The sequence below is a fragment of the Nyctereutes procyonoides genome, unplaced genomic scaffold, assembly GCF_905146905.1.
Source record: "Nyctereutes procyonoides isolate TBG_1078 unplaced genomic scaffold, NYPRO_anot_genome, whole genome shotgun sequence".
Classification (NCBI taxonomy): Eukaryota; Metazoa; Chordata; class Mammalia; order Carnivora; family Canidae; genus Nyctereutes; species Nyctereutes procyonoides.
This window is the reverse complement of record NW_026575082.1, coordinates 2,615,676-2,628,522: the sequence shown is the minus strand read 5'-3', so window position 1 is coordinate 2,628,522 and position 12,847 is coordinate 2,615,676. Positions and strand designations below refer to the sequence as shown.

At 44.1% G+C, this 12,847-nt stretch overlaps 1 protein-coding gene across 8 annotated transcripts in view; it reads left to right on the top strand.

The window, feature by feature from the left end:
* The window catches only part of LOC129514548 (zinc finger protein 236), a 108,066-nt gene that overhangs the window by 24,427 nt on the left and 70,792 nt on the right, over positions 1-12,847 (top strand). For all 8 annotated transcript variants that reach the window (XM_055333217.1, XM_055333215.1, XM_055333221.1 and 5 more), the window contains 5 exons: positions 3,204-3,382; positions 5,902-6,026; positions 6,326-6,498; positions 8,679-8,822; positions 12,580-12,783. In XM_055333217.1, coding sequence (XP_055189192.1) covers positions 3,204-3,382; positions 5,902-6,026; positions 6,326-6,498; positions 8,679-8,822; positions 12,580-12,783 — 825 coding nt within the window. The remainder of the gene's footprint in view (positions 1-3,203; positions 3,383-5,901; positions 6,027-6,325; positions 6,499-8,678; positions 8,823-12,579; positions 12,784-12,847) is intronic.

The following is a 12,847-nucleotide window of genomic DNA, read 5'->3' as shown; positions in this document are numbered from 1 at the left end:
ACTCAGGGGCTTTGGGGCCGGGCAGCAGCGTGGCAGTGAATTCTGGGGCATTTCTCCCTCCCACACACCTGGATGGGTTGCTGGACCAGCCTCTAGCCTTCTGCCAATAGTCACAGACAAAACGCTTCAAGAAAACTTGGTTCCCCTTTGCCAAAACTGGCAAGAGGGTGGTTTACCGACAAAATCTTTTTGACGATGCTCCCACCAATCCCCAACTGCAAAGCTGCAAGTGATCCTCTTCCAGCCCATGGTGTCCCTTGTTCCTCAGAAACAGATGGCCTTCTGATCCTATGGCTGCCTGGGATTAGGGAGGGGGCTAATCTTGCATCCCTCTCCTGGCAGAAGGGTGACACCCAGGTCCCCCACCCATTGGTGTTAGCAGAGCCGTGCTGGAAGCTGACCTCTCCTACTTTGCCCAGCAGGCAGGGTCCTGATTCTCTGAGTGTCAGTGGGTCAGGGTGGAGTTGAACCTCACTGCCCCTGGCAGCAGTGACGTTAACCAGGTGGTGCCAGATGGCCTAGTCCATGCTGTGCTTTCCACCCCTGGGGTCAGTGGGGCGCTGCAGGGTGACCTCCATCCCTGACGTTGTCCCATGCTGCGTCCAGGCAGAGTGACTGGCTGCTAAAACAGACCTAGAGCCTCACAGTATAACACCCAGAATGTCCAGGATATGGTTGAGAATCACTCAGCAGACCAAGAGCCACGATAGTTCCAGCTCTAACAGAAAAAGACGGCAGATTCCTACATGGAACAGACCCTGATGTCAGAATTATTGGGCAAGGATTTTAAAGCAGTCATCCCAAAATTGCCTTGTGAGTTTTTTTGAAACAAATGAAAAAACGAATAGAGAAAAAAGGGAAATTAGAGTGAAAGATGCAGTGACTATAAAGACCTCAGTTGAAGAGCTTGGCAGTGGGATGGGGAACCCAGAGGCCCCCAAGGAAGCCCAGGGCAGGGAGCCAGTGCTGGCATCTAGAGGGTGTGAGTGAAGGTCCAGGAGATGGGGCTGCAGGGAAGGATCAGGCTGTGGCCCTGGGGTGGGGGGCTCAGGGCAGCAAGTATGTTTCATGTTTTGTACTCTGACCTGTAAAAATTAGATCTTCAGCAGGGTGGAGGCTGATCAGAATGCTGTGCTTGCCACTCGTCCATGACGAATTACCCAGAAGGGTCTGTTTCTAGGGGAGAAAGTGGTCATTGTAGGCTTGAGGAATGACGGTAGCTCTGAACGTGGAGGATGCTAGACGTGGCATGTCCCTTAGTGGCCCTTGGTCCTCAGTCCTCGAGGTAGCAGGGGTGTGTGGGCTCCTTGCTGGGGTTTTCTCGCAGTTGCCGGCGGGTGGGGGGTAGGGGGGAAGGCTGTCCTGGTGCCCCGGGCTTTCGAGGTGTGAAGTGGAGACGCCGAAGACACTCGCCACTCTGTGCTGCACTTTGCCTGCAGCCCCAGGGCTCCTGCCCATGACGGAAGTGGTGTGAACAGGGCTTTCATTCAGAATCCTGACAAGTGTAGGTAGCTTCTGAAATAGACCAATCCCATCACTTGGCAAAAAAGTAAGGAGAGGATGAGTCTGAGCCAGAGCAGTAGATGAGTGGGGTGAGGACGGGCCAGGGCAGGGGAGCTACATTTTACTTCCCAGTTACAGGGTGGGGCACCAGTTCTGGGGGTCCTTGGTGGAAATGACAGTTTTGCCCTACACATTTGGGAGTGATTTTTAATTTTTTTTTAAAAGGATGCACCAGATTATGTTTGGTATTTTTTTTTTCTTTTTGACAGCTTCCCAAAAAGAATTTTATCATCAAGATGCTGACAATTTAGTAGTTCATTATTTCTTTAATTATATAATAATACTAACAAGTTATTTAAGTGGAAGTCTTTATTGAATCGCTCAACATACTCCATTCAGCTAGTCTTTTTCTGCCAGGGATGCTCTTGGTATTGATGAAATAGTCATTTTGTGGGGCATACTCACACTGACTGGACTGTTGTGTACGGGAATGAAAAGAAAGTCTGATGGAACGATAGCTCAATAACTTTTACTATGTGAATATTTTGATATATTTTCAAATTAAAATATATTGAAATAAAATTGATTTTTACCCATTTTTGTTTTTGTTTTGCTATTTGGAAATAACAGTTTATGCTCATTGACAGATTACACTCATTTTTTCTCCATGTTTGGACACTTTATTTTGAAGATCTTTTAAAAAATTGTGTGCTGGACTCTGAATGAATCTGCTAATCACACTTTGTGGTCAGGCAGCAGTTCCTATTGAGGAGAGTCCCTGAATTCTCCCTCTGTGCCATGCTCTCTGTTGTGCATCCTGCATGGATCATCTTGTTTAACTTCCTAATAACCCTGTGAGGGCAGATGCTACTGGCATCCCCGTGTCACAGACTTAGGGTGGTTAACACCCAAGTGCTATAGCTGGTGGGGAACCACCCAACTCTAGAACATATGGGCCCATGTTGCCCAATTGACAGAGGGGTCATTTAAAATTTATAGTAGCCATAGTAAAAAAGTAAAAACGCAAACACAACAGATTAAATAAGTTTTATTTTACTATGTCTTATTTTGAAAATACATCCAAAATATTATTCATATTAAATGTTATTGAGCTGTTTTATTGCTTTTTGCAGAAGTGTTTGAAATCCTGGGTGTATTTTACACTTCTTTCACGGCGCTGTTCAAATACACCTGTTTCCAGTGCCGAGCAAGCCGTGTCTGGACAGAGTCCCAGAGTTCTCTGTGAGAGGCTGCCTGTAAAACAGATTGAAACAATGATAAGTGTTTCCGTTTAAAAATTTATCGGCTGTCATTTTGTTTTAAGGGAGTCTATTAAATTGTAATCTTCATTTGAATTCTGTTCCTGACCCTTCTGTGGTGGTGAAGTCATTCTGCTTCTCTAACATTTGCACAGCACAGATGTATGAAATGGCAGGTGCGCAGCAGCCAGTTAGAGAGCTCACTGTGCTCAGAAATGGCATTGTTCTCTCACCTGTTTCCATGCCTGTCTTTTTCTTCCAATGGAGATGATTCTTATATATTCATATTTGGACAGATTGACACATTTTTTGAGAGTGAAAATAGTGTTTGTTCTAGAGGAAAGAGTAGTTTGTGTATTGATCATTTCCAGTACCAGTTGTTTTAAGAAGTCATGGTCTTGAAACACTTACTCTACTCACGGATGGCCTTTGCTTTTGCAGAATCTCATCTGCTCTGAGTGTGGGGATGAGTTCACTCTGCAGAGCCAGTTGGCCATACACATGGAAGAACACCGCCAGGAGCTGGCCGGGAACCGGGTTCACACCTGCAAGGCCTGTAGGAAGGAGTTTGAGACATCCTCACAGCTGAAGGAGCACATGAAGACTCATTACAAAATTAGGTATGAGCCTTTGCTTGGGCTTGTTAGAAAAAAAGAAATCTATACAATATATTAAAGATTGGTGTAGTTTGCTGGGTTTAGTTAAAAATACTGTCTACTTTAGAAACGGCTACACAGATGCTAATCTCGTCGTGGTGTCAGGATATCCTAAAACGTGTAGTCATGTCTCCGGTAAGAAAGATAAGCTGAAAAATTTTTAAATAGGCATCAGGCTGCATGAGCAGAAATTTTTAGCTAGTATTATAGTGTTAAAGGTTGCAGAACAAGGTATTGGCAAAACGTTTTTATAGCAAAGTGACAAGGTGTATAAAGTAGATCTGCAAAGGCCAGGTCAGCACCCTTTTGAACGAATTAGTTTATTTATACTACCTGTTTAGAACTTACGTGTTCCTGACACAGTGCTTGGTGTGTATGTTAATATATGTCCGTAAGACTTTATTTAATCATGACTAGCAGCCCTACCAGACCAGGATACTTTAATGTCCCCACTTAGTGAATGAGAAGCCCTAGAGTATAAGTTACTTTCCCATGGTTTTATAGCTCAAAGATTTCAAGCGTCAAGGATTTAAACCCTAATAACTGCCTGGTTTTATTTTTTATTTTTTTACTGCCTAGTTTTAGAGCTCATAATAGTAGCAAATATGACTGTACTTAAATGCATACATGCATTTATTTCTAGTAAAACTTAACATGTCTTTCAAGGTTTCATATTTGGTTTATTCCTAATTGTATCTTTTTATTGAATTTTCATTTTCTTAGCAAAATGAAATACAAAGCACCCTCTGGCCCCTTGTGCTCTGGTTAGCTGATGGCCATGCTCAGTTGTCACACTCGAGCTGATTTCGCCAACACACTGTAAAAGCCAGTATCAGTTTTAACTGCTCTTACCAGTTTGGCTCACTGCCATTCCAAGCTCTGAAGTTTAGGAATTATGTGTGCTTTTAAAGAACAACTACAACCACCACAAAAGTGTGTGAAGGCTCTGTAGGATTTATTTATCCTCTTAGGCGCTGTGTTTTAGAAGCATGGACCACAGCCCCCACAGGGCCAGTGCTCCCTTACCCTTCCTATGCCCCCCACTTTGCCTGTTGTTGGCTAATTGTGCCCATCAAAGACGTCACTGCTTCAGTGATTTTTAAACTCCCAGACCAGACTGTCTGTGCTCTATCACACTAGATTTTTATTTTGATGAAGTTTTAACTCAGGCAATTTTGATGTGTCTCCAAGGGTTTTGGAGAGGTGATGAATGATGTCTAGGCAGCCAGCATGCCCTTGGCCACATTGGCTTCTGGCTCTTCTGGGATGTAGGGATGGGCCAGCCAGTCAGCCTCATCCTCATGGAGTGCTCATTTATTAGGGAGATAGTCAGTGAGACAGTTTCAGACAGTGCTTGTGTGGAGAAGGAAATGAAACTGGGTTGCTGTGGGGCAGTGCTGGAAGGGTGGGCAGGTTGGCGAGTGGACTGTTTTAGGCAGGCCATGCTGAGGAGGGGAGGATGTTTGAAGTGAGGAGGGCACTGCCATTCCTGAGAAGGGGATTACAGCAGATGGGAGAGCAGTTGCCCCAACTCAGCTGCGGTGAGTTTTCTCTGCATTTGAAAACAGAAAGGAGGCTGGCGCTTGGGAGCCACAGTGGAGGTTTGAAGGAGGTGGGGCCCAGGGGTTAAGGGCCTCCGAGGCCGTCCTGGGAATGAGGATTTTATCCCAAAGGTAGTGGGAAGCCTGCCCCAACTTAACTGTGGCATGGCTGCTGGGTGTGTGTGTGTGTGTGTGTGTGTGTTATGGAGGCAAGGATACCAGTGAATCCTCATGTGGAAAGAGGACACTTCTCAGATGGTGGTCTGATGACTGGACTGTGGAGAGGCCTAAGCATCTTTGCAGGTATTTTGAGTGAAACCAGTAACTTTTGGAGATGGACTTGAAGTCAGGGGTGAGAGAGAGCAAGAATCTGGGGCGACTCCTCAGGATTGACTTTGCCCAGATGGGAGCTGCTATGTCCTGCCTGGGAGCACAGCAGGTGGATGAGCAGAATCCTGTTCAGTTCATACTAGCTCACAGCTGCCAGGTAGCTGAGCACAGAGATGTCAGGTGGACAGGGAGTTGTCTAGGGCTGTATCTGGGTTGCTGGAGGGAGAACTTTGGGATCAGCAGCCTGTGGATGGTGTTGTAAGGAAGGAGCCTGGAGAATGAAGCAAGACTCAGCAGTGCAGGGATCATACCCACTCATGTCTGTATGTCTGACCACCACAGGTAGAGCTATGTCCAGAAGGGACGGTCTGACCTCTCCCCACCAAGAAAAAGCAAAACTAAGTTTATCTTTTCATCAGATAGGTAAAATGAATTTTATGGTAATGAACACACAGAACAACTGTGCGTGTTTGTGGAGACACACTTAAATGTGATTTCTCACTGAAGCATGTTCTGACCACTGGTCAGCCACACTTGCTGGTATTGTTTTAATCTTGAAATTGCGATACAGAGGAGATGACTTCATGAATATTTCCCCCTGTGTTATCCTAGGGTATCAAGTACAAGGTCTTATAATCGGAACATCGACAGGAGTGGATTCACATATTCATGCCCACACTGTGGAAAGACATTTCAGAAGCCAAGTCAGCTAACTCGGCACATTAGGATACACACAGGTAGGAAATACACTCGCTTTTGGGTGATTCAGGATATGGCTCAAAGGGAAAGACGGGACGTGTGCCTTAGCACTAGCTAGACCTGGATGGTAACGTTGGCTTTTCTGTCCTTTGTGTGGCCTTGGTCCTAACTGAGATTTTGAGTAGACAGTGGATGTATGAGTCTACAGTACAGGCTGTGTTCTGTCTGGACAGATAGGTTTGGGGTCTCGAGTTTGGAGGTAATGCATTTCTCTTTTAATTCATCAGATGCTCATACAATGTGGAATTACATTTTGATCATTTTTTTCCGTCTCTAGGTGAAAGGCCGTTTAAATGTACTGAATGTGGGAAAGCTTTTAACCAGAAGGGGGCACTGCAAACTCACATGATTAAACATACAGGTGAAAAACCCCACGCCTGTGCCTTTTGTCCTGCTGCCTTTTCACAAAAAGGGAACCTGCAGTCACATGTGCAGAGAGTTCACTCAGAGGTAAACATGGCACTTGGGTGTGTGTGGTCCTCACAGGTTTTAGTGGATGGCTCTGGAGGGAAAGAGTCAGCCTGAGAAATCACTGTCTACTTTCAAAATGCAGATTTAGAATTTGTACAGAGCAGACTTTGTTTTAAACAAACAAGCAAGCAAATACATATATATAGAGAGAGAGAGAAAGAGAAAGAAACAGATCTGTGTGTGGAAACGTTTTGGCTTATATATTGCAGAAATATAAAATTATTTTTTCATGCTGTTATAGCTTTGATGAATAAATGTATGAAACTAATTATACCTTTATTAGTTATGATCCATTGATCTCATTGTTAACATACTTCATCCCTTTAGCAAATTTGAAACACAGATACTGTCAAGTGTAAAAAATTGAAAGAGAAAAAATAAATTAAGGGAACAAAGTATTTTTCCTATTCCTATTATTATTGCTAGACTCACATGTGGCCTTGTCCATGTTTTACCAGCCAGAGCCCTGGTCTGTTTTTCTCTGTGTTAACTATTTCAGTGACACTCATGTTCACCATTTCTTGTGTCTGCAGATCATACTGATTTATAAAGCCTCTGGAAGTGTGTCTTGTAAGCAGGTTATCCTTTGCTCCTACTTACTGTTATGGTTTGGTGTTTTATTTATAGTCTTAATTGTAGGGATCCCTGGGTGGCGCAGCGGTTTGGCGCGCCTGCCTTTGGCCCAGGGCGCGATCCTGGAGACCCGGGATCGAATCCCACATCGGGCTCCTGGTGCATGGAGCCTGTTTCTCCCTCTGCCTATGTCTCTGCCTCTCTCTCTTTCTCTCTCTGTGACTATCATAAATAAATAAAAATTAAAAAAAATTTTTTTATAGTCTTAATTGTAGAATATAAATAAACATCTAAGTGACAGATACTTCTATCACGGATCATTTTCTTTTATGTAACTGTTTTGCAGAATGAAGACTCATTTTTTAAAAGCAAATGTGTATTTTTAAATGTTTTCCTTGGAATAATGCCTTCAGTATTACTGAAATAAAAAGTTCATACATACTTCACATAGTTTATAAGCAGATTTGACCTTCCATATGCAATGAGTTACTTTTACAAACTAAGTTTTATTATCCAAGACCAACATACTTGAGGAAGGACACATAAATATTAGTGAGGCAGTGATAATATGGAGTGAGATTTCCTTTAGATCTCAGGAGAGTAGAAGTGGCTTAGACCAATTATTCTTGGGGAGCTGCCTCTGTGTGCTGACGATTGCTTCAAGGTGACTATTTCCTTGCGTGGCACCCAGAGAACCCTCACCGGCACCTCCGAGCAGGCTTGTGAAATGCTTGCTGCTGCCCCTGAGGTCAGGAAACCCCTCCAGAAGGGTAGGGGCTCTCCTGGCACCTGCCCCCCCCGGCACCTGGCCTCAGATCCCCTGGACCTGTGGTGGCAGATGGCCATGTTCCAGAAACGACCTCTGAGGACTGGTTTGTAAATGTTATCTAGTCCTGTGATGAAACTAACACCTTAAATTTGGTTCTTAACAAGGTGCTAGAAGTGGAACAGTTTCTATGTATAGAAGAGGCCGGTCAGTTTTTAGGCTGGCCTTGATAATTATAAGGATAACTAATGCTGAACTTGAATAATGGGTGAAAGAATAGTCTGGGTGCTTTCTGTGTGTCTGCAGGCCCCGCTGCATTTCTCTCCTCTCTGGTGACCACTGTTGGCCTTATCATAGCTATAACAGGTTGACTATAGGGATTGGTAATGAAAACGTTCAGCCTGTGGCCATCCTTCCCAACATGTATATAGGAACGGCCAAAGGCTTAGTTACAGTGCCGTTTACACCTTCGTAGACCTTATTATTTTACACTGTACGTAACCACTGAAGAAACTGAGAATATAAGTCAGCTGTCTTATTTTCACCAAATTACAATAATTGGAAAGTCTGTCCTCTTACTTCTGAACCTGTTCTAATTGATAGAAAAGACTTTTAAGTTTTGATTAATCTCACACTGGCAGTGTTGATTCAAGACTTGGGTCATTGATTTTAGAGCTATCCAATTGAAGAGAAAAAGTAATGTTAAATAGGTTACTTCTGTCATTTTTAATGGAATGGTATGTTACAATTTGCTGTAATTTAAATATTTTTATCTCATAGTTAATGGTAAAAAGTTGTTTTTTCTTTTTTGTTTTTGAAGGTCAAGAATGGCCCTACGTATAATTGTACAGAATGCAGTTGTGTATTTAAAAGTCTAGGTAGCCTGAACACTCACATCAGCAAGATGCACATGGGCGGACCACAGAATCCAGCAAGCTCTACAGAGACTGCTCACGTGTTAACGGTGAGTCTGGCAAGCTGCTTGGTAGGTAAGATAACCTTTTACCAAAATCTGTTGTCTTAATTGTGACCCTTTAAAATGGAATATTATTTAGAATATTATTGAGTACCGCACACGTGCTATGAAAGTTTTTTTATAAAGAGGTAAGGGTACTTTCTTAATTTTTAAATTAATGAAAGAAAACCAATCTTTTTAAACTTTACAATAGTTATCAGATGATCCTTATTTATGGACTGTTATCTGAAACCAATGAAAATCACACAAAATATAATCATTAATTTATGAAACTGTAATTCCTGCAGTGTTATTGATGATTACTATTGAATATTTTTTATCCCTCTGTGAGCATTTAAGAATCAATGATCCTTTTAAGATAACATTTCTCTATGTCTGATGGGACAGGGGTAATTTTTTCCTGAGTCTGTAGACTTTTGGGAAACTAAATCATGTTTTCTGAGATGTATGTAAGAGTGTACGACACACACTCGCATGCCTGTGTTCTGGTTCTGGGGAGAGTCTCCAGCTCTGCCCCGGTCTGTTACCTCTCCTACCCTCTCTGTTGGTGGGAAGCAGCCGAGCCTGAGTGTAGAGGATGTGTCTCCACCGCTGTGGACGGTGCTTCTGTGGACCTTGTGAGCTTGCTGGTGTTGTCAGCACCTGCCAGCATGGAAATTTGTTAGTGTTTACTTCCTAAGCATTAGGTTTGCATTTACGGTTTGTGTTTTGTTGTCTTTTCTCACAATATTGGGAGCTTGACATGATTCCTTGCCTTACTCCTGACTAGGGAGCCTTTCATAAATAAGTTCTAAAACTGGAGAATGATTAAAGTCTAATAATGAAGTCTTTTTTTATATAAATTTATTTTTTATTGGTGTTCAATTTGCCAACATACAGAATAACACCCAGTCCTCATCCCCCTCAGTGCCCGTCACCCATTCACCCCCACCCCCCGCCCTCCTCCCCTTCACCACCCCTAGTTCGTTTCCCAGAGTTAGGAGTCTTTATGTTCTGTCTCCCTTTCTGATATTTCCTACCCATTTCTTCTCCCTTCCCTTCTCTCCTCCCTTCCCTTTCACTATTATTTATATTCCCCAAATGAATGATACCATATAATGTTTGTCCTTCTCCGATTGACTTATTTCACTCAGCATAATACCCTCCAGTTCCATCCATGTTGAAGCAAATGGTGGGTATTTGTCATTTCTAATGGCTGAGGAATATTCCATCGTATACATAGACCACAGCTTCCTTATCCATTCATCTTTCAATGGACACCGAGGCTCCTTCCACAGTTTGGCTATTGTGGACATTGCTGCTAGAAACATCGGGGTGTAGGTGTCCCGGCATTTCACTGCATCTGAATCTTTGGGGTAAATCCCCAACAGTGCAATTGCTGGGTCATAGGGCAGGTCTATTTTTAACTCTTTGAGGAACCTCCACACAGTTTTCCAGAGTGACTGCACCAGTTCACATTCCCACCAACGGTGCAAGAGGGTTCCCCTTTCTCCGCATCCTCTCCAGCATTTGTGGTTTCCTGCCTTGTTAATTTTCCCCATTCTCACTGGTGTGAGGTGGTGTCTTATTGTGGTTTTGATTTGTATTTCCCTGATGCCAAGTGATGCAGAGCATTTTCTCATGTGCATGTTGGCCATGTCTGTGTCTTCCTCTGTGAGATTTCTCTTCATGTCTTTTGCCCATTTCATGATTGGATTGTTTGTTTCTTTGCTGTTGAGTTTAATAAGTTCTTTATAGATCTTGGAAACTAGCCCTTTATCTGATACGTCATTTACAAATATGTTCTCCTATTCTGTAGGTTGTCTTTGAGTTTTGTTGACTGTATCCTTTGCTGTGCAAAAGCTTCTTATCTTGATGAAGTTCCAGTAGTTCATTTTTGCTTTTGTTTCTTTTGCCTTCGTGGATGTATCTTGCAAGAAGTTACTGTGGCCAAGTTCAAAAAGGGTGTTGCCTGTGAAGTCTTAAAGTCCTATTTTGGACAGTCTTTTTTTTTCTTTTAAAGATTTTATTTATTTATTCATGAGGGACATACACAGAGAGAGGCAGAGACACACGCAGAGGGAGAAGCAGGCTCCATGCAGGGAGCTTGACGTGGGACTCGATCCCGGGTCACCAGGATCATGCCCTGGGCTGAAGGCGGCACTAAACTGCTGATCCACCCAGGCTGCCCCCCTATTTGGGACTGTTTTTTAAATAAGATTTTCAAAGTGTAAATCAATCAAATATTAGCGTTTTTACCATTTTCTTTGGCAATTATGCAAATCAAGTATGTAGCTATGGTTAATCGCCTGGAATAATCCAGATCATCTTAAATTTTACATTTTCATTAAAAACGTAAAAGTCTTTGGAAACGTGGAGTCTGCCCTACCTTTTTCCCGAGTCCGAGCATGCAAGGGCACTCTCTCAGACACTGGTCTGGGAAGCCCTGGACAGCCGTGGGCAGCCCTGTGGCCCATGCTCCCTGTCCTATTCTGCCTCTCACAGTTTCCGATTCTTGTTCCACTTTTGAGGGTTTTCCTCTACTCTGTCTTATGAAACTTCCATTGAATTTTTTTGAAGCTGCTAATACTCGTCCTTTGTGATCTGATCGCTTCTTTCTTTGCTGGTTTGGTGCAGTTTCTCCTGAAACCTAATTAGTGTTTCCTTTTTCAAAGTTCTCTTCTGTGCCTCGCGTGATCTGCTTCGGGCCTCCCGGCATCCTCCCTGCTCTGTAGGGCTTGTGACTCTGGACAGCTGGCTGCCCATGTGGGAGCCGATCGTGCACAGATGGAGCAGGGGCATGCCCAGGGCTCCATGACCTGTGCTTGGCCGGGAACCAACTGTGAAACTCGGGGGTCCTGGTGGCAGCACGTAGGGACTTTTTGTTCCATTGGGGAACTAAGTGCCACAAAAGGTGCCCTGGTGCTCCCCAGGAATTCATTTCTATCTCTTTTAGGGGTGATCCCCCATTTTTGTTGCTTCAGGGTAAGTGCCCATCATCCCTTCTGTGGATGGGGAAAGGGGCTCATGGTCAGCCCTAGGTATTTTTCCATCACCTTTAGCTTCGTCGTTGATAGACTTTGTTTCTTAGAGCAGCTTCAGGTTGGCAGAGAGAAAAAAGGACTCCCAGTTTATACCCCCGCCCCCTGCACACTGTGTCCCCAGTTCCTGAGCCGCACCCCGGCTGGGGCTGCAGGGTGTGTTAGGTCCACTTCACCCTGCGCCCCGGGTGCACCTTCATGGATCAGAGGGATGCTGTGTCTGGCTCCCACCATCTCTTCCATGTGGCATTTCAGACTCCTGAGTTCCTGGGGAGACAGGGCGGCTCTCTCCTTGGCTCTTTGTGGCTGTGGCTTTCCTGAGCGCTTCTGCCTCCAGTGCCCCTCTTTCAGAAATCTCCTGAATTATTTTGGCTCTCTTATTTTCTTTATTTTGTAACCCTTTTGCTTCTGTGTTTTACTGGGCAAGGCACGAAAGTGAGGCCTGTGAACTCAAACCCTCACCTTGAGCTGATCGCCTCTGCTGCCACTTAATGAATCCTTGGAACAAGTAGTGTGACAGTTTGTTCAGCACGTTCCTTCAAGGGCCTGATTATGCCTAATGGAAAAATCAATGAGGCATTTTATTTAAAATTTATGATTGGGATATTGTTAGATTTTAATGCTCATAAGGAAGATGTGCCTCTTCCTGTCTTTTTTTTTTTTCAAATTGAAGTACAAATGAATATACTTCTGACATTTTCAATGCTGCTGCTGCTGTGTTTCAGGCCACACTGTTCCAGACGTTACCTCTCCAGCAGACGGAAGTCCACGTCACGTCCGCATCAAGCCAGCAGAATTCACAGGCCGTGACCGACGTCATCCAGCAGCTCCTGGAGCTCTCGGAGCCAGGGCCGGCCGAGTCCAGCCAGCCCCCGCAGCCCGGCCAGCAGCTCAGCATCACGGTGGGCATCAACCAGGACATTTTGCAGGTGAGGTGCACCTTCGTGCTCTTGTCCGTGCTTGTCCGAGACCGAAAAATAAATCATCAGGTCT